The sequence below is a fragment of the Eulemur rufifrons genome, chromosome 29 (genome assembly GCF_041146395.1).
Source record: "Eulemur rufifrons isolate Redbay chromosome 29, OSU_ERuf_1, whole genome shotgun sequence".
NCBI classification, from domain to species: domain Eukaryota; kingdom Metazoa; phylum Chordata; class Mammalia; order Primates; family Lemuridae; genus Eulemur; species Eulemur rufifrons.
Window position 1 is genome coordinate 28,283,469 of NC_091011.1, and position 18,842 is coordinate 28,302,310.

Sequence of the window (18,842 nt, forward strand, 5' to 3'; positions counted from 1 at the left end):
CAAGAAGATATAACAATCCGATGTATATATGTGTTTAACAACAGAGCATTAAAATATGAGGCAAAATCTGACAGAATTGCAGAAAAAAAGGGATTAATCCACTAATATACTTGGAGGTTTCAACATCCCTCTGAGGCATAGCTCAGAGATATTGTAGGATTGGTTCCATATTACCACAGTAAAGCCATATAACATTAAAGTGAGTCACACAAATTTTTTGGTTTCCCTGTGCATATAAAGGTTATGTTTATACTGTACTGTAGACTATTAAGTGTGCAATAGCATTATGTCTAAAAAACAATGCACATATCTTAATTAAAAAATGCTTTAAACCTAAAAAGTGCTAATGATCATCTAAGCCTTCAGTAACTTGTAATCTTTTTGACAGTGGAGGGTCTAATGTCAATGTTGATGACTACTGATTGATCAGGGTGGCAGTTGCTAAATGTTGGAGTGGCTGTGGCAATTTTTTTAAATGAGACAACAGTAAAGTTCACTGCACTGTTTGACTCTTCCTTTTATGAAAGACTTCTCTGTAGCATGTAATGGTGTTTGACAGCATTTTACCCACAGTAGAACGTCTTTCAAAATTGGCATCAATCCTCTCAAATCCTGCCACTGCTTTATCAAGTTTATGTAATATGTTAAATCCTCTGTTGTCATTTTAACAATGTTCACAGAATCTTCACCAGATTTCATCTCAAGGAATCACTTTCTTTGGTCATCCATAAGAAGCAACTCCTCATCCATTAAAGTTTTATTATGAGATTGCAGGAATTCAGTCACATCTTCAAGCTCTACTTCTCTTGCTACTTCCACCACATCTGCAGAGACTTCCTCCACTTAAGTCTTCAACCCCTCTGGGAGGCCGAGGCGGGTGGATAGCTCAAGGTCAGGAGTTCGAGACCAGTCTGAGCAAGAGCGAGACCCCATCTCCACTAAAAATAGAAAGAAATTATCTGGCCAACTAAAACATATATATAAAAAAAAATTAGCGGGGCATGGTGGCGCATGCCTGTAGTTCCGGCTACCCAGGAGGCTGAGGCAATAGGATCACTTAAGCCCAGGAGTTTTGAGGTTGCTGTGAGCTAGGCTGATGCCACGGCACTCACTCTAGCCCGGGTGACAGAGCGAGACTCTGTCTCAAGAAAAAAAAAAAAAAAGTCTTGAACCCCTCAAAGTCATCCATGACGGTTGGAATTAACTTCTTCCAAACTCCTGTGAATGTTGATGTTTTGAACGCTTCTCATGAATCACAGATGTTCTTAATGGCATCTAGAATGCTGAATCCTTCCAGAAGGTTTTCAATTTCCTTTGCTCAGATCCATCAGAGGAATCACTATCTATAGTAGCTACAGCCTTATAAAATGTATTTTTTAAATAATAAGACTTGAAAGTCAAAATTACTCCTTGAACCATGGGCTGCTGAATGGATACTGTGTTAGCAGGCATGAAAACAACACTAATTTCCTTGTATATCTCCATCAGAGCTGTTGGGTGACCAGGTTCTTTTTTACTGAGTAATAGGTCTCCACAGTGGGCTTAATATATTCAGTAAACCATGATGTAAACAGATGTGCTGCCATACAGGCTTTGTTCTTCCATTTAAAGAACACAGGCAGAGCAGATTTAGCATAATTCTAAAGGGCTCTAGGATTTTCAGAACGGCAAATGAACATTGGCTTCAACCTAAAGTCACCAGCTACATTAGCCCCTAACAAAAGAGTCAGCCTGCCCTTTGAAGCTCTGAAGCCAGGCATCAACTTCTCTGCAGCTAAGAAAGTCTCAGATGGCATGTTCTTCCAACATAAGGCTGTTTCATCTACATGGAAAATCTGTTGTTTACTGTGTCCACTTTCATCAATGATCTTAGCTAGATCTTCTGGATAACTTCTGGATCATCAATGATCTTAGCTAGATCTTCTGGATAACTTCTAGATAACTTGCTAGATCATCAATGAACTTAGCTAGATCTCCATGAGCACTTGCTGCTTCACCCTACACTTTTATGTTATGGTGATGGCTTCTTTCCATAAACCATTAGCAGAGAACTAATCTCTGCTAGCTTCAAACTTGTCTTTTGCAGCTTCCCCACCTCTCTCAGCCTTCACAGAGCTGCAGAGTTAGGGCCTTACTCTGATTGGGCTTTGGCTTAAGGGAATGTTGTGATTGCTTTGATCTTCTATCCATACCACTAAACCTTTGTGCATATCAGCAATACAGCTCCTTCGCCTTCTTATCATTTGTGTGTTCACTGGAGTAGCACTTTTAATTTCCTTCAAGAACTTTTCGTTTGCCTTCACAACTTGGTAACTGTTTGGCACAAGAGGTCTAGCTTTTGGCTTACCTTGGTTCTGACATGCCTTCCTCACTAAGCTTAATCATTTCTAGCTTTTGATTAAAAGTGAGAGACGTGCGACTCTTCTGTTCACTTGAACACTTAGAGGCCAATGTAGGGTTATTAATTGGCCTAATTTCAATATTGTGTCTTGGGGAATAGGGAATTTTGAGAAGAGAAAGAGAGAAGCGAGAATGGCTGGTGGAGGGAGCAGTCAGAATATACACATAACATTTATCAATTAAGTTCAGTGTTTTATAGGGGATGGCTTGTGGCACCCCAAAACAATTATAGTAGTAACATGAAAGATCACTGATCATAGATCAATATAACAGATACAATAAAAAGTTTGAAATATTGCAAGAATTACATAAATGTGACACAGACACAATGAGTACATGCTGTTGGAAAAATGATGCTGATATACTTGCTCAATGCAAGTTGCCACAAATTTTTGACTTATAAAAAATGTAGCATCTGCAAAGCACAATAAAGTACAATAAAATGAGGTATGCCTATATTTCCTCTTCCCCCTCCCCTTTCTTTCTGAGATACTAATTACATACATATGTTAGATCTTTTGAGTATATCTCACATAGTCTCTGTTCTTTTATTCATTTTCCCTTTTCTGAGTTTCAGTTTGAATATTTTCTATTGACCTGTCTTCAAATTCACTAATTCCCTCTTCTGCTGTGTCTAGTGTTCTATTAAACCCATTGTATTAGTCCATTTAGCACTGTTATAAAGAAAATACCTAAGGCTGGGTAATTTATAAAGAAAAGAGGTTTATTTGGCTCCTGGTTCTACAGACTGGACAAGAAGCATTGCACCGGTGTCTGTTTCTGGTGAGGGCTTCACCAAGCTTCCAATCAAGGCAGAAGGTGAAGGGGGAGCAGAGGTGTCACATGGTGAGAGAAGGAGCAAAGAGGGGGAGGAAGAGGTACCGAGCTCTTAGACAACCAGCTCTCAAGTGTGAACTAATAAAGCGAGAACTCATTAATTATCTCAGGGAGGGCACCGAGCCATTCATGTGGGATCTGCCTCTATAACCTGAACACCTCCTCCAGGCCCCACATTCAACAGTTGGGATCAAATTTCAACAGGAGATTTGGAGGGGCCAAACATCTAAACCATATCACCCATCAAATGAGCTCATTTCAGATATTGTATTTTTGATTCTAATGTCCATTTGACTATATTTTATTTTGATTTTCTAGTAAAATAGAATAGTACCTGTTATTTTTCTCTTTTCTTCTGTTAAAAATGTATTAATAAATTATTTTTAAATCCTTACTTACAAACTCTAACAGAAGGACCATCTATGGGAATGCCTCTCTTGTTTTCTAATTATTGGTTACATGTTCCTGTCTTTCTGCATGTCTAGCAGTGCATGCCTCTCTTTTTTCCTCTACTTATTATACTGAGCATGTTGACCAGCTGTGACTTACTATCTCTGTCTTGGAAGCTGATGTCCTCCTTTATTCCTGGAATTTCTCTACCTACATTGCTGGAGTACTCAACTACCACTGCTTTTACTTATTGAAAATCTGCTTGAATACTGGATATTACTAAGTCTAGTCTTTATTTTATCTTTATCACCAAGAGTACTATAGCACCTTACCTGCTCAAAAGCCATCTAACCATTTCATCTGTTAAGAATAATGAATAAGATAATCCTGATAGGCCAACATTAGTGACACAAAACCAATAAATTTTTATTCACAGAATTTCTTAAGAATAAATACACACACACGTACAGACACCTTGATATGCTGTGCTGTAGCAGACAAAGCACAGAATTTGAAGACAGAACAACTGGCCTAAACTTAATCTCTATCATTTACTAGCAAAGTGATCTTAGGTAGAACACTTAACCTACTTTGAGTTTTACTTTTCATTCATAAAGCTATGGCAAAGACAAAATAGTACAATATATATTTTAAAGACCTTTGTAAACTATGTCTTACATAATATTATTACATGGTTTACAAATCTACCGATCAAAAGCCAGATATTAAATAAACACGGAGACAGGGGTGCAACAGACACATGGACAATAAAAACTGACAATCAACCATATGACATCAAGGGAAGAGTGAAAAGCTATTTTAAAAGTACCATAAAACCTTGGGTAAGCCACTTAATATAGGCATAAACGGCTACTACTTATTTCAACAGACCCTAGAGCTATTACTTTACCTTAACATAGTAGTGATTAATGTTTATGACAAGAAGTCTGAATCTGAAAGTAATACCTTGTATATAATTAAAATATAAAAACATCTAATAAACTTTGGAAAGACTACAATCAAAAATAATTAAATAAAAATTCTGGTTGGATGATTTGCAAGTGGATTTGTTTCTACTTAGGAGTCTTTACCAAGTGACCATACAAATAAGTTTGTGAATAAAATAAAGTATCTGCACCATTAATTCACTCCTACTAACGGAAAACTTTGTAAGAGATATTTTTCAGAAGACTTGGAAGAAAACAAATAACAGACTATGGCTAAAAAAAGATCACAAAAGAAGGTAAAATCAACATTCTCAGAGAGCAAAAAGTAAAAGGAATGATGGGATGGCTACATGAAGGAAAGGTCAGGGAAGGCATGTGGCACAGTTCTTGAAAGCAAGAATCACTTGGGGAACTCTAAAGATGGGATAACAGGGTTGTGAAGTAGGTAATACACTAAGCTTTAATGATGTTAAAATTTCTATGTTAAAAATTTTTATGGGAAATAGTACACAGAAGTGAAATAAAACTGTACCAAAAATGGTTGTAAGTATATTTATGAATAAGTTAAGGCAATTACTCTAGAGTTGACCATGGAAACAGACTTAAAATATCAGCGGTATGCAAGAAAACACAAGATTTCAAAAAGTACTAAATAAAGGAAATATTTATTATAAAAGAAAAACAGGTACCTCCCTGTTATTAAAAACAGAAATAGGGCCAGGATCTTTTTCACAAATTCTGCTGTAACACAAACTGTGCAGACATGATTTCTCTGAACCTTAAAAGTGATAGGCCAAAACTGAGAGTCATTTCATCCTGTATTTAAAGACAGAATAGAAAAGGCAACAGTGGCCTCATTTTTATATACATTAAGATTTCATTATATGGTAAGTGTTATTATTTGCTAACTAAACCAAAGGTTTATCAAACAACTTCTAAAACAGTAATATCTGAAAAAAATCTCTGTAAAGACAATTTTCAAAATAATTCAGTAATCTTATGAATAAACCAATATACCTTAGCAAGTGATTTTACAATAGGATTCTCCATAATTCCCTTGAGGAAAATTAGGTCTATTTCTTCTGCTCCTGTAGATGAGGGGAGCTCCGTAAGGTTTTCCAAGACTTGCTGCATTGCTGCTGAAATAAAAGTAACATAAAAAAAACAAAAACTTAAATTCCAAGCCATTATGGGGTAACATTATTTTTAAAAATGCAAATAAATAGACATTAAGAAGGGTCTTTTTAAAAAAATCACATTTTTAAAAACTGAACTGTTAAACAGTGTGAATTTTGAGCTGACTTCCCATGAATTATAAGCAGGATTGATTTTTATATGCAATTTGGACTTTATGAGACTACCTATACATTCTTACAACCTTACACTTGCTTTATATTTTTCAAATTTAAAAACATTACTCAAGAAGAAATATAAAATCTGAATAGACTTATAAAAAGTAAAAAAGCTAGATTTACTAGTCAAAAAACTTCCCACAAGCCCAGAACAAGCATTCAGTGGTGAATTCCATCAAACATTTAAAGAGGAATAAAACCAACACTTTACTAACTCTTCCAAAAATTAGACAAGGGAACACTTCCCAACTCATTCTATGAGGCCAATTATCCTGACACTAAATCCAGAACAAGAAATTATAGCCAATATATCTTATAAATACAAATACAAAAATCTTTAATAAAATCCTAGCAAACTGAACCCAGCAACATTTAAACAGGATTGTACACAAGGACCAAGTTCAGTTTATCCCAAGAATAAAAGAATGGCTCAACATATGAAAATCATGTATACTATATAAACAGAACAAAGAATAAAAACCAAATGACATCTCAATAGACAGACAAAAAAGTATCTGACAAAGTTCAAAACCTGCATGATAAAAACATTCATCGAACTAGAAATAGAAGGGAAATTCCTCACCCTTGATAAAAGGCATCTATGAAAAACCTGCACCTAACATCACACTTAATGGTGAAAGACCACTAAGCTTTCCCTCTAAGGTCAGGAATAAGACAAGGTTGTCTACTTTTGACATTTCTATTCAACTTTGTATTGGAGGTTCCAGCCAGGGCAGTTTATCCACAAAAAGAAATAAAAGGCATCCAGATTGGAAAGGAAAAAGTAAAACTATCTTTATTTGCAGATTTTATCATCTTGTATATGGAAAATCCTTACACACAAAAAATTTATTAGAATTAATAAGTTCACCAAGGCTTCAGGATACAAGATCAAAATACAGCAACTGTATTTCTATATACTAGCAACAAACAATCCAAAAATGAAATTAAGAAAACCAGTCTTTTTATAGTAGTATCAAAAACAATAATGAGAAATTAATATAACAAAAGTAGTATAAAATTTGTACCCCATAACTATAAAATATCATGGAAAAAATAAAAGAAGACCTAAATAAATGGAAAGACATCCCATATTCATGGACTGGAAGACAATGTTATTAAGATGGCGATAGTCCCCAAACTGATCTACAGGTTTGATGCAATCTCTATTAAAATCTCAGCTGCCTTTTTTTTTTTTTTTTTGCAGGAATTGACAAGCTCATCCACAATTCACATAAAAACACAAGACACCCAGAATAGCCAAAAAAATCTTCAAAAAGAAGAACAAAGCTGGAGAATTCATACTTCTCAATTTCAAAACTCATTAAAAAAGTTACAGTAAGCAAAACTCTGTGGATGTACCATACAGACAGATAACGTCTAGAAATAAATCCATAAATTTATGGTCAATTGATTTTTGACAGAGTGGCAAGAAAATTCAATAAAGAAGAGTTTTTTCAACAATTGGTGGTAGAATTGGATATGCACATCTAAGAGAGTGAAGCTAGAACTCTTCCTCATTCAATATCATAGCCTTAATTTTATTAGGACTAATTTTATTAAAGGCCTTTTGATGTTTCTTTATAATAAATTTACTAATACAGCAATTGTTTTTAATACTAACTTTTTTATTAAAATAAAACACACTGCTTGAAGTCAGATGGTACTACTAAATGGCTTATAACGAAATACACCAGTTCTTTGTTCCATGCTGCCCACCCTTCTCCCAACTTATCTTACTCCCCAAAAGTAATTACTATGCATTTATTAGCCATTTCTCTTAATCAGACCTATTAATGGTTTCTTTTACTCCTGGATAATATGCTAATAGTGCTACTTTTTGACTGACCCATTTTGGACATTATGTATTTTCTGTTAGAATACTAGAAGTTTAAGCTTTTATCTTCTCTTCAGACTCTCAATTAGTTATAAAATCAATAATGATTTTCATATGGAACATTTTTCCAAATGTTCCAACAAAGTTTCTTGCATTTCTATATTTTTCCAAATGCTAAAATATTTTTCTAGTACTCTATCATATCTATTTCCTAACTCCTATTCCTGATCTCCATCCCAAAGCATTCCTTTCTTGTGCTTTAATTGGGACAGGTTCATCTATAGGTCTCCTACCCAGTCTGTGTAAATGACTGACAATTCTGGAAGAGATGAACAGGAGCATAATGTACACTGGAAACGAGGAGGAAACCGAGTACTGGACTAAGATGAAGAAAAAAGACACTAGGAAATAAAGAATAAAATCAACCCTTACTTCATAAAGTTGTTTAACAATGTCCAAAGTACCTTTATGTGGGCAGAGAACAATAAAATCAATTTCTAAAAGTACTTTTGCCCTGTAGCTATGAATGTACTTAGTTCTACTTCTCATGATGACTTATTTCTCTTTCCTTTGACATTTTACATTTGTCTTTATTTTTAACTTTTATTATGAAAAATTTCAAACACATACAAAGGAAAACAGGATAATACAATGAACCCAACAATTATCAGCTCTGATTAGCAACTCAAGGCCAATCTTGTTTCATATCCCTATATATTTCTACCTGCATGACTTTGAAGCAAATCCCAGATACAGTATTTCAGCGTACATTTCTAAAAGATCAGATTCTTTTTAAACAATATAACCAAAATGCTGTAGGCATACTTACAAAATTAACAATAATTCCTTAATGTTATCATGTATCTAGTCAGTATTCAAATCTCCAGTTGTACTGAACATTTAAAAGAAAATGTATCTTTTATCAGTGGTCCCAACCTTTTTGGCACCAGGGGCCGGTTTCATGGGTGACAATTTTTTCACGGACCTGGGTGAGGGGATGGTTTGGGGATGATTCAAGTGTATTACATCCATTGTAAACTTTATTTCTATTTTCACTGCACTGTAATATATAATGAAACAATTATACGACTCACCATAATGCAGAATCAGTGGAGCCCTGAGCTGGTTTTTCTGCAACTAGATTTTCTGCAACTATATGGTCCCATCCGCGGGTGATGGGAGACAGTGACATCTGAAGTGTGTTGCTGATATCCAGTCTACTCCGTAATCTTGTTTTAGTTGCTGTCACTGCAGAAAACCCTGCTTCACAAAGATAGGGTGTTGGAAATGGAAGCAGGCTTTTCAGTGCTTTTGTGGCAATCTCAGGATATTCTGCCTTGACTTTAATCCAGAAGGTATGGAGATTTGAAGTTGTCTCAAAAATACTTTTAAGTCCAATGTCATTTGCAATCTCAAACAGTTGATCCTCTTCTAGCATAGCCCAAGTCAATTCACCTGGCTTATCCATAAATGGGTCACGGATCCATTCCTTCCCAGTTTGGGGGTCTTTAGTGGTTGGGAAGTAATGTTCAAACTCTTTTGAAAGCTGAGACAGGTGATTATGCACTAGCTGGGAGAAAGGCGGCGTTGGCTCAGCCTCTTTCAAAATCTCTGCTAATGTTTGAAGCATGTCAAAAATCTCAATGTTCATTCATCACCCCCATAATTCCAGTTTGCCTTTGAATGCAGCCACCATATCTGCAGTGAACATAGTTGTGGATCTCCCCTGAAGTGACAGATTGAGTTCGTTGAGCAGGTTGAATATGTCATATAAGTAAGCAAATTTTGTGACCCATTCTGTCACAGCAGTGACTGTTCTTCTAAAAGAAATCTGTGGAGTGGCTCTCATAACTCAAAAACTCTGGCCAGTGATCTACTTTTAGAAAGTCATCTCACTTCTGTGTATAAAAGAAGACGTGTGTGCTCTGCATCCACTTCCCCACAGAACTATGTGAACAGACATGGAGTTAAGGGCATGTACATTAATGTGGCTGATCATTTTAATTACATCCTGCAAAACGTTTAGTTCAGTTGACATTTTTTGGCTAGCCAGCATTTCTCTATGGATGATACAGTGCATAGATTCACATTCAGAAGCGACCTCCTTGACCCGAGTAGTGAAACCAGAAAGCCACTCTGTGTATATACCAACAAACAATGACCAATTCAGTTTTCCTGCTATGTAATCATTCAAAGACTTGAACAGTTCTGCAGCTATGATGTTGGTTGGCAACAAAAGTGCACATAACATATCCTCAAGCACATCCTCCTGAAAAATATATCCCACAAAAACAAACACTGTTGCCTTGTTGTCAACATCAGCAGACTCATCAACCTGGATTGTGTACCATGGTGACTCACTAATCCTAACAATTGTGCTTCAATATCCTCTGCTGTTTCATCAATTCATCTAGTTATGGTGCTAGCCAAAAGAGGAACATGTGCCACCGTTTGAACCGCAGCCTCTCTTAAAAGTTCAAGGTAAATGTCCTTAGCAGCTGGCAGGATCAACTTTTCACGAACAGTAAGGGCCTTTTAGCTTTAGCAACGCGGTTAGCCACTAAGAATGATGCTCTCAGTGCAGACACATTTGATGAAGTCGTGGCCGTCAATAATTGTTTCTGCTCTTCATGTTCATGTTTTTTTCTTTTGAAAAAACTCCAAAGGCTTGTCTTTTACTACAGAGTGCTTGGGCTCCATGTGGAGAAGCAGTTTTAAAGATTTCATGGCTTTTTTGGCTAGCCGGTCAACATGTCATACAAAGCAGGCTTGCAAAATGTGAATCACCTTTTGCAATGAACCTGTAATTTAAGTAGGACTCTTGGTATTTTCTTTTAAATGCCACTTCCATTTTGTTGGCAGTCTTAGAGTCTTCTGCTGGCTCATCATTGGGTCTTTCCCCCTTTTCCAAGAAGCTCTCCAACGACGTTTGTTTTTTACTCGTTTTTTGCTAGGATTAGCTTGTGGGCTTGCCAAAACTGTGACTGAGACAAGTTCACAGTGTGGGGAAAAAGGCACGGATGGATGTGGTAAATAAAACAAAGGCTGGGCCACACGCAAACTAAAATAAGTGTCAGATTCTGACTTTAAGCCTGCCACCAGATCCAGCTTAATTGTCACTTGCCACTCACTGATATGATTTTGATATGAGTCTGCAAGCAATTGATTTATTATGGTCTCTGTGTTGTCAAACCTCTTTGCTAATGATAATCTGTATTTGCAGCCACTCCCTAGCATTAGCATCACCACCTCAGCTCCACCTCAGATCATCAGGCATTAGATTCTCATAAGGAGCTCACAACCTAGATCCCTCATATGCGCAATTTACAGTAGGGTTCATGCTCCTATGAGAATCTAAAGCCACTGCTCATCTGACAGGAAGTGGAACTCAGGGGGTGATGCAAGTGAAGGGGAGCAGTTGTAAATACAGATGAAGCTTTGCTTGCTCCCCCGCTGCTCACCTCCTGCTGTGTGGCTCAGTTCCTAAGAGGCCACAGACAGGTCAGCCCAGGGTTGGGGACCACAATTCTACACTGATTCTTGAGGTGCTTGATGTTTTATTGGTGCTTAATTAAATAAGTGGGTAGAAAAGCGATAGAGATTGTAAAATATATCCTTAGTTATTTTGAAGATCTTATAAGTTGTTACTGATTCTTGATTATATGGAATTTAAGTGAAACACTAATAAATTGCCAACTAAAAAAGGAATCTTAAATATTATAATGTTGTCAACCATTCCTCAACGAATTTGTACATTTGGTGGATTTCTAATCAAAACACAATACATAGTTCTTTCAACTATATTATCCTAAAACCGTATGAAAAGATAAACAAAAGAAAATGTGATAAAGTTATAACAAAGAATAATGAGAGATGGGCCCCATCCCAATTTACCAAAAGAGTGATTCTGCAGAGTCCTCCACAAATGTTATGAACAATGGAGTCTGAGCTATTACTATTTTACGGAAATCTTTCCTGCTGTTTAAAATGGAAATAACTGTCCTTTTTGTTACCATCACAGTTGTTTCTTCCCCACACTTCAAATAAAGTATTTAATATTTTCATGATTAAAAAAAAGAGTAATAGGAAAGAATTAACCCTATAAATATTAAAACACAAAATAAATCTATAGTAATTACACAGACATGGATAACCACAAGATTAACTCTAGTATATGTAAAAGCTTCATATATAAAATATGAAGCTCTGTGGAGTGGGAACCTTATAAAGTTAAGACAGGAGCGAGAGAATCAAAGAAGTTTCTTCCATTTTACTCAGAGATTCCAGGAAGAAAGAAAAGTCTCAAAACTCAGAAAGTAAGTTACCTACAAGTTCCACTCCTCTAAAATCACCAGAGGACAGTCCCTTTAATTAGACCTTAGATTCAATGACATATAAATGGGATTCTTATTTAAGCTAGAGGAAAATTAATATTTAATCTAAATCCTTCAATTACAAATATAAACAAACCAAGAATCACCAAACACTTATGAAAACTAGCAGCATGCACTAGACTCATCAAACTCAACAAAGAGAAGCACTAACCTCCAAAGCAACAGGAAGAAGCAGAAGAGAGAAAGAAAACAAAGATTAAATTATAATGAGCAGGAAGATCAAGCTGAATAATTCTCCTACTAAAAAAGGGCAAATAGAGGGGAAATATGAGAAAACTGCTATGAATCATGAAAGACTAAGACTAAACTTTATATGGTAATGAGAAATCCAAAAATACAAAGAAGGAATAAAAGGACAAACAAAAATCAATTAATAAAAAGATAAATATGATCAATAAGCCATTAAACAATAGCAAGGTCTTTCAAATGACCAATAAAAATAGAAAAATACTTGGCTAGTTTAAGAAATATAAGATACGAAGAATGACATCAGTAAATGACACCAGAATGACTAGAGTTACCTGACACTCATGCCCCACCCCTACAAGAAAGAACCAAGGCAATGAATAAACATTTAGATTTGACTGGAGTGTCTAAGATAGAGTGCTGGTGTGCATCAGGCAATTGGAGAGGTACCCGTGGTGACTGGAAGCCAAGGAGGGCAGTGTGGAGGTACCCTGCCCCTGCTGCCCCCCATCCCCTAACCTGGATTGGCCAAAAGTCAGGAGGAACTTCCCCTTGCAGGAACAAGGTAGGCAGAAGAACCTCACCAGCCCACACTGCTACCATAAACACCCACAGTCCTTACTACAGGAAAATCCCACAGTCCTCACAAATCCTGAGCCCAGTTTGGGGAACTGCCAGGAATTCATGCAGCTGCACTTCCCCAGATTAGAGAACAAGGTGTGCACTCCTCATCCCCTACCCATCCACTGTGAGCCAAGCTGCTGCAGCATGGCACCATCTTGAGACCAGAGACACTTCTGGAGTATATCCTGTATCTGTACAGCACAGGGCCTCTGTCTTCATTCCACCAAGCCCAGATGGGCAGCTAAACACCACAACCCCAGCTGCACGGAGCCTGTGCAGCCCAGGATCAGCTCTGATTCTGGTCCTGCACAGCTGGGAAAGCAACACCTGCTACTTGCACTTCTAGCTGGAGAAAGTCTGGTGGACACACCCAGGGCAAACCCATTCTTGAGTCAGCCAAATTGCTGCATGCCCTCCCCTTAGAGAGAGAGGTCCCCAAGCAACTGACACATCCTTACACAGGCTGAGTGGCTACATGCCTCTGTTCTGAACCTGAGAAACATCCTAGTGGGCTCATCTCCAAGAAACACACCCCTAGACTGGCTGCACATCTGCACCTGGGCCTGAGAAATACCCCAGTGGGCCTGTTTCCAACAGACATGCCCCCAGACCAGCTAAGCAGTTGTGTGCCAGGCCCAGGACCTAAAAATCAGCCCAGTGGGTCTACTCCCTTGGCCAGAAAAACACCTCGGCAGTCCCACACCAGGCATCATGCCTCCAAGCTGGCCGAGTAGCCATGTGCCTATAACGCCAGCCAGAATAAAAGCCCTATGGTCCCAACCCCAGCAAGCCAGACACCAAGTTAGCCAACTCACCATGTGGACAATATGTACCTCCGACCTCAGAAACAGCCTGGTTAGACTGGTGAACCTACCCCTAAGAAAGCTGCACTCTTGTAGCCTGGGCCACTGAGATACTCACAGACATCACTAACATGGATTATTAGCTGAAGAATCTTCATGGAGATTACACTAATGCATCAACTTAGAACCAAAAGCCAAGGCACCCGACCCAACAAACACCCTAAGATCCTGTAGTGGCAACAAACACCCTAAGATCCATTTATACAAATAAGTCTTTCCCTATGAAACTTACCCCACAAAATTGGAAGAAGTGACTAGTCTACCAGATGAATAGAAATCAATATAGGGATATATCAAACACGAAAAAGCAAGAAAACATGACACTTTCAAAGGAGTATGATAATTTTCCAGTAAGAGACCCCAAACATAAGGAAATATACAAAATGTCATAAAAAATAATTCAAAATAATAATCTTAAGGAAACTCAGATACAGAAGAATACAGATAGACAATTCAACAAAATGAGGAAAATAATTTGTGATTTGAATGAGTAATTTAATAAACAGATGAATATTTTTTAAAAACTCAAACAGAAATCTTAGAGGTGAAGAATTCAATGAATGAAATTAAAAAAATACAATCAAGTGCTTCAACAACGGATTAGGCAAAGAAGAAGAAAGAATTTCTGAATTTGAAGACAGGTCTTTTGAAATAACTCAGACAGACCAAAAAAAAAAAAAAAAAAAAAAGAAAGAAAGAAAAGATAAGAATGAGGAAAGACTACAGACATGAAGTAATAGCTGAAAACTTTTCAAGTCATGAGAGAGAGATGAAGAGACGAAGATCCAGGAAGCTCACAAGACCCTAAACAGATACAATCCAAACAGGTCCTCTCTGGGCACCTTATACTCTAATTGTCAAATGTCAAAAACAAAGAAAAAATACTAAAAATGTCAAGAGAAAACTGTCTGGTCACATTTAAGGGAATTTCTGTTAGAATATCAGGAGATTTCTCAGCAGAAACTTTATAGGTGAGGAGAGAGTGAGACGATATATTCAAAGTACTGGAAGGAAATAAGAAAAAAAAAAACTGGCAGTCAAGAATATTATACCCAGCTAACCTATCACTCAGAAATAAAGGAGAAATAAAGTCTTCATCAGACAACTAAAAACTAAGGAATACATTACCACTAGACCAACCTTACAAGAAATGCTAGAGAGAGTCTTAAATCTTGAAGTTAAAAGATAATCACCACCATCATGAAAACATGTTAAATCATAATATACAAAGAAGAGAAAGGATACAAACCTTGCCACTACAGAAACCCACAAAATTGCAAAAGTGACAAGAAAAGGAACAAGGGATATATAAAACAACCAGAAGACAATGAATAAAATGACAGGAGTATGTCCTCACTTAAATTCCCAATGTAAAAGGTATAGACTAGCTGAATGGATTAAACAAAAAAAGTTCCAACTATATGCTACCTACAAGAAACTCACCTCAACTGTAAAGGCACACATAAGCCAAAAGTGAAGGGATGGAAAAAGATATTCTGTGCAAATAAAAACAAAAAGCTAGCAGGAGTAGCTATACTTATATCAAATAAAACAGACTAAGTCAAAAGCTATACAAAGAGACAAAGGACATGATATAATAAAAAGGATCAATTCAGCAAGAGGATATAACAGCTGTAAATATATATGCACCCAAAATTGGAGCCCCAGATATATAAAGCAAATATTATTAGATCTAAAAGGAGAGATAGACCCCAATATACTAATAGCTGGGAATTCAACAAAGAAATATCAGATTTAAATGGCACCAGAGACCAAATAGACCTAAGAATAATTTACAGAACACTTCAACCAATAGCTGTAGAATACATATTTTTTTCATCAGCACATGGAACGTCCTCCAGAATTAGCACTATGTCAGGACAAATCAGAGAAGACCCCGTATAGCAAAAGCAATTTTAAGCAATAAAAACAAACTGGGAGGTATTAATTTGCCAGACTTCAAACTATGCTACAAGGCTGTGATTCTTAAAACTGCTTGGTATTGGCACAAGTGCATGGACACAGACCAGTGGAACAGAACAGAAATCCAAATATAAAACCATCCTCATATAGCCATCTAATCTTTGACAAAGCAAACAAAAACATACTCTGGGGACAAGAATCCTTATTCAATAAATGGTGCTGGGAAAATTGGTTAGCCACATGTAGAAGACTGAAACAGGACCCACAGCTTTCACCTCTCACAAAAATCAAATCACGGTGGATAACAGACTTAAACCTTAGGTGTGAAACTACTATAATTCTAGAAGAGAATGTGGGAAAGACTCTTATAGACATTGGCCTAGGCAAAGAATTTATGAAGAAGACCCCAAAGGCAATCACAACAACAACAAAAATAAACGAATGGGACCTGATTAAATTAAAAAGCTTCTACACAACCAAAGAAACAGTCACGAGAGCAAACAGACAACCTACAGAATGGGAAAAAATTTTCGCATGCTACACGTCCGATAAAGGACTGATAACTAGAAACTACTTAGAACTCAGGAAAATCAGCAAGAAAAAAATCAAACAACCCTAATCAAAAAGTGGGCAAAGGACATGAATAGAAATTTTTCAAAAGAAGACAGAAGAATGGCCAAAAAACATATGAAAAAATGCTCAGCATCTATAATCATCAGGGAAATGAAAATCAAACCACAATGAGATATCACTTAACTCCAGTGAGAATGGCCTTTATCAAAAAGTCCCAAAACTATACATGTTGGCGTGGATGAGGAGAGACAGGAACACTCATACACTGATGGTGGGACTGCAAACTAGTGCAACTCCTATGGAAAGCATTATGGAGACACCTTAAACAGATTCAAGTAGACCTACCATTTGATCCAGCAATCCCATTATTGGGAATCTACCCAGAGGAACAAAAGTCATTCTATAAAAAAGACACCTGTACCCGAATGTTTATACCAGCACAATTCACAATTGCAAAGATGTGGAAACAACCCAAATGCCCATCAATTCATGAGTGGATTGGTAAATTGTGGTATATGTATACCATGGAGTATTACTCAGCTATAAGAAATAATGGTGATGTGGAGTCCCTTTTGTTCTCCTGGATGGAGTTGGAACCCATTCTATTAAGTGAAGTATCCCAAGAATGGAGAAACAAGCACCACATGTACTCACCAGCAAATTGGTTTCCATGATCATCACCTAAGTGCACATTTGGGAATAACACCAACTGGGTATCGGACTGAGGTGGGGGGTGGGGAGAGGAGATGGGTGCATAACTACATGATGAGTGCATTGCGCACTGTCTGGGGAATGGTCACGCTTGAATGTTCTGACTCGGGGGGATGGGGGGTGGGGGGAGGGGATGAGGGTGTAACTACATGATGAGTGCAATGCGTACTATCTGGGGAATGGACACGCTTGAAGTTCTGACTTGGGGGGATGGGCAGGACATGGGCAGTGTATGTGGCCTGAACTTCTGTACCCCCCCATGATGACAAGCTGAAATAAAAAAAAAAAAACATTTAAAAAAAAAATACTTCAGAGCAAAATGAAAAAAAAAAAAGTCTTGAAAATTTTTAAAAAATCAGAATCATATCAAGTATCTCCTCTAACCACAATGGAATAAAACTAGAAATCAATAACAAGAACATCCAAAACTATATAAATACATGGAAATACAACAACATGCTCCCAATGACCAATGGGTGAAAGAAGAAATAAGAAAAATTAAAAATATCTTGAAACAAATGAAAATAGAAACATAATATATCAAAACTTATGGGACACAGCAAAATCAGTATAAGAGACAAGTTTATAGCAGTACATACCTACATCAGAAAAGTAAAAAATTTCAAATAAACAATAATGCATCTGAAGGAACTAGAAAAGCAAATACAAATCAAACCCAAAAGTAGTAGAAGGAAAGAAATGATAAAGATCAGAGCAAAAATAAACAAAATTGAGATTAAAAAATATAACACAAAAGATCAATGAAACACAAAGTTGGTATTTTGAAAAGATAAAATCAACAAACCAATAGCAAGACTGATTGGAAAAAAAGATGATCCAAATAAATAAAATCAGAAATAAAAAAGATGGCATAAAAGTTACCACAGAAATACAAAGGATCATTGAAGACTATCATGAGCAAATATACACCAATAAAGTTGAAAACCTAGAGCAAACAGATAAATTCCTGAACACATACAACCTATCAACAAGATTGAACCAAGAAGAAATAGAAAACCTGTACAGACCAGTAATACACAATGAGATTAAATCAGTAATAAAAAGCCTCTCAACAAAGTAAGTCCAGGACGAGATGGCTTCACTGCTGACCAGTGAGTTCTATTCTCAAACTATTCAAAAAAACTGAACTGGAGGGAAACCTTTCAAACTCACTCTACAAGGCCAACACAACCCTGATACCAAAACCAGACAAGGATACCATAAAAACAAAAACAAAAACAAAAACAAAAACAACACTAAAGGCCAATATCCCTAATAAACACAGATGCAAAAATCCTCCACAAAATACTAGCAAACTGAATCCAACAGCACACCAGAAAGATCATACACCATGACCAAGTGGGATTTATCCCAGAAATGCAGAGATGGCTCAACATACGCAAATCAATAAACATGATATAGCACATTAACAGAATGAAGGACAAAAACCATACTATCATCATGACACAGAAAAATCATTTGATAAAGTTCAACATGCCTTCATGGTAAGAACTCTCAAAAATGACTTACAGAAGGAAAGTACCTCAACACAATAAAGGCTATATATGACAATCCCACAGCTAATATATTGAATGGGGAAAAGCTGAAAGCTTTTCCTGTAAGAACTGCAAATACAAAAATGCTCACTCTCACCATTCTTATTTAAGATAGTACTAGAAGTCCTAGCCAGAGTAATTAGGCAAGAGAAAGAAATAAAGGGCATCCAAATTGGAAAGGAGGAAGTCATATCATTCCTGCTTGCAGATGTCATGATCTTATACATAGTAAGATCTAAAGACTCTATC

At 36.8% G+C, this 18,842-nt stretch overlaps 1 protein-coding gene across 1 annotated transcript in view; it reads right to left on the reverse strand.

The window, feature by feature from the left end:
* The window catches only part of PALS2 (protein associated with LIN7 2, MAGUK p55 family member), a 110,376-nt gene that overhangs the window by 49,115 nt on the left and 42,419 nt on the right, over positions 1–18,842 (reverse strand). The window contains exon 2 of the mRNA XM_069461748.1: positions 5,592–5,713. Coding sequence (XP_069317849.1) covers positions 5,592–5,708 — 117 coding nt within the window. The 5' untranslated portion in view covers positions 5,709–5,713. The remainder of the gene's footprint in view (positions 1–5,591; positions 5,714–18,842) is intronic.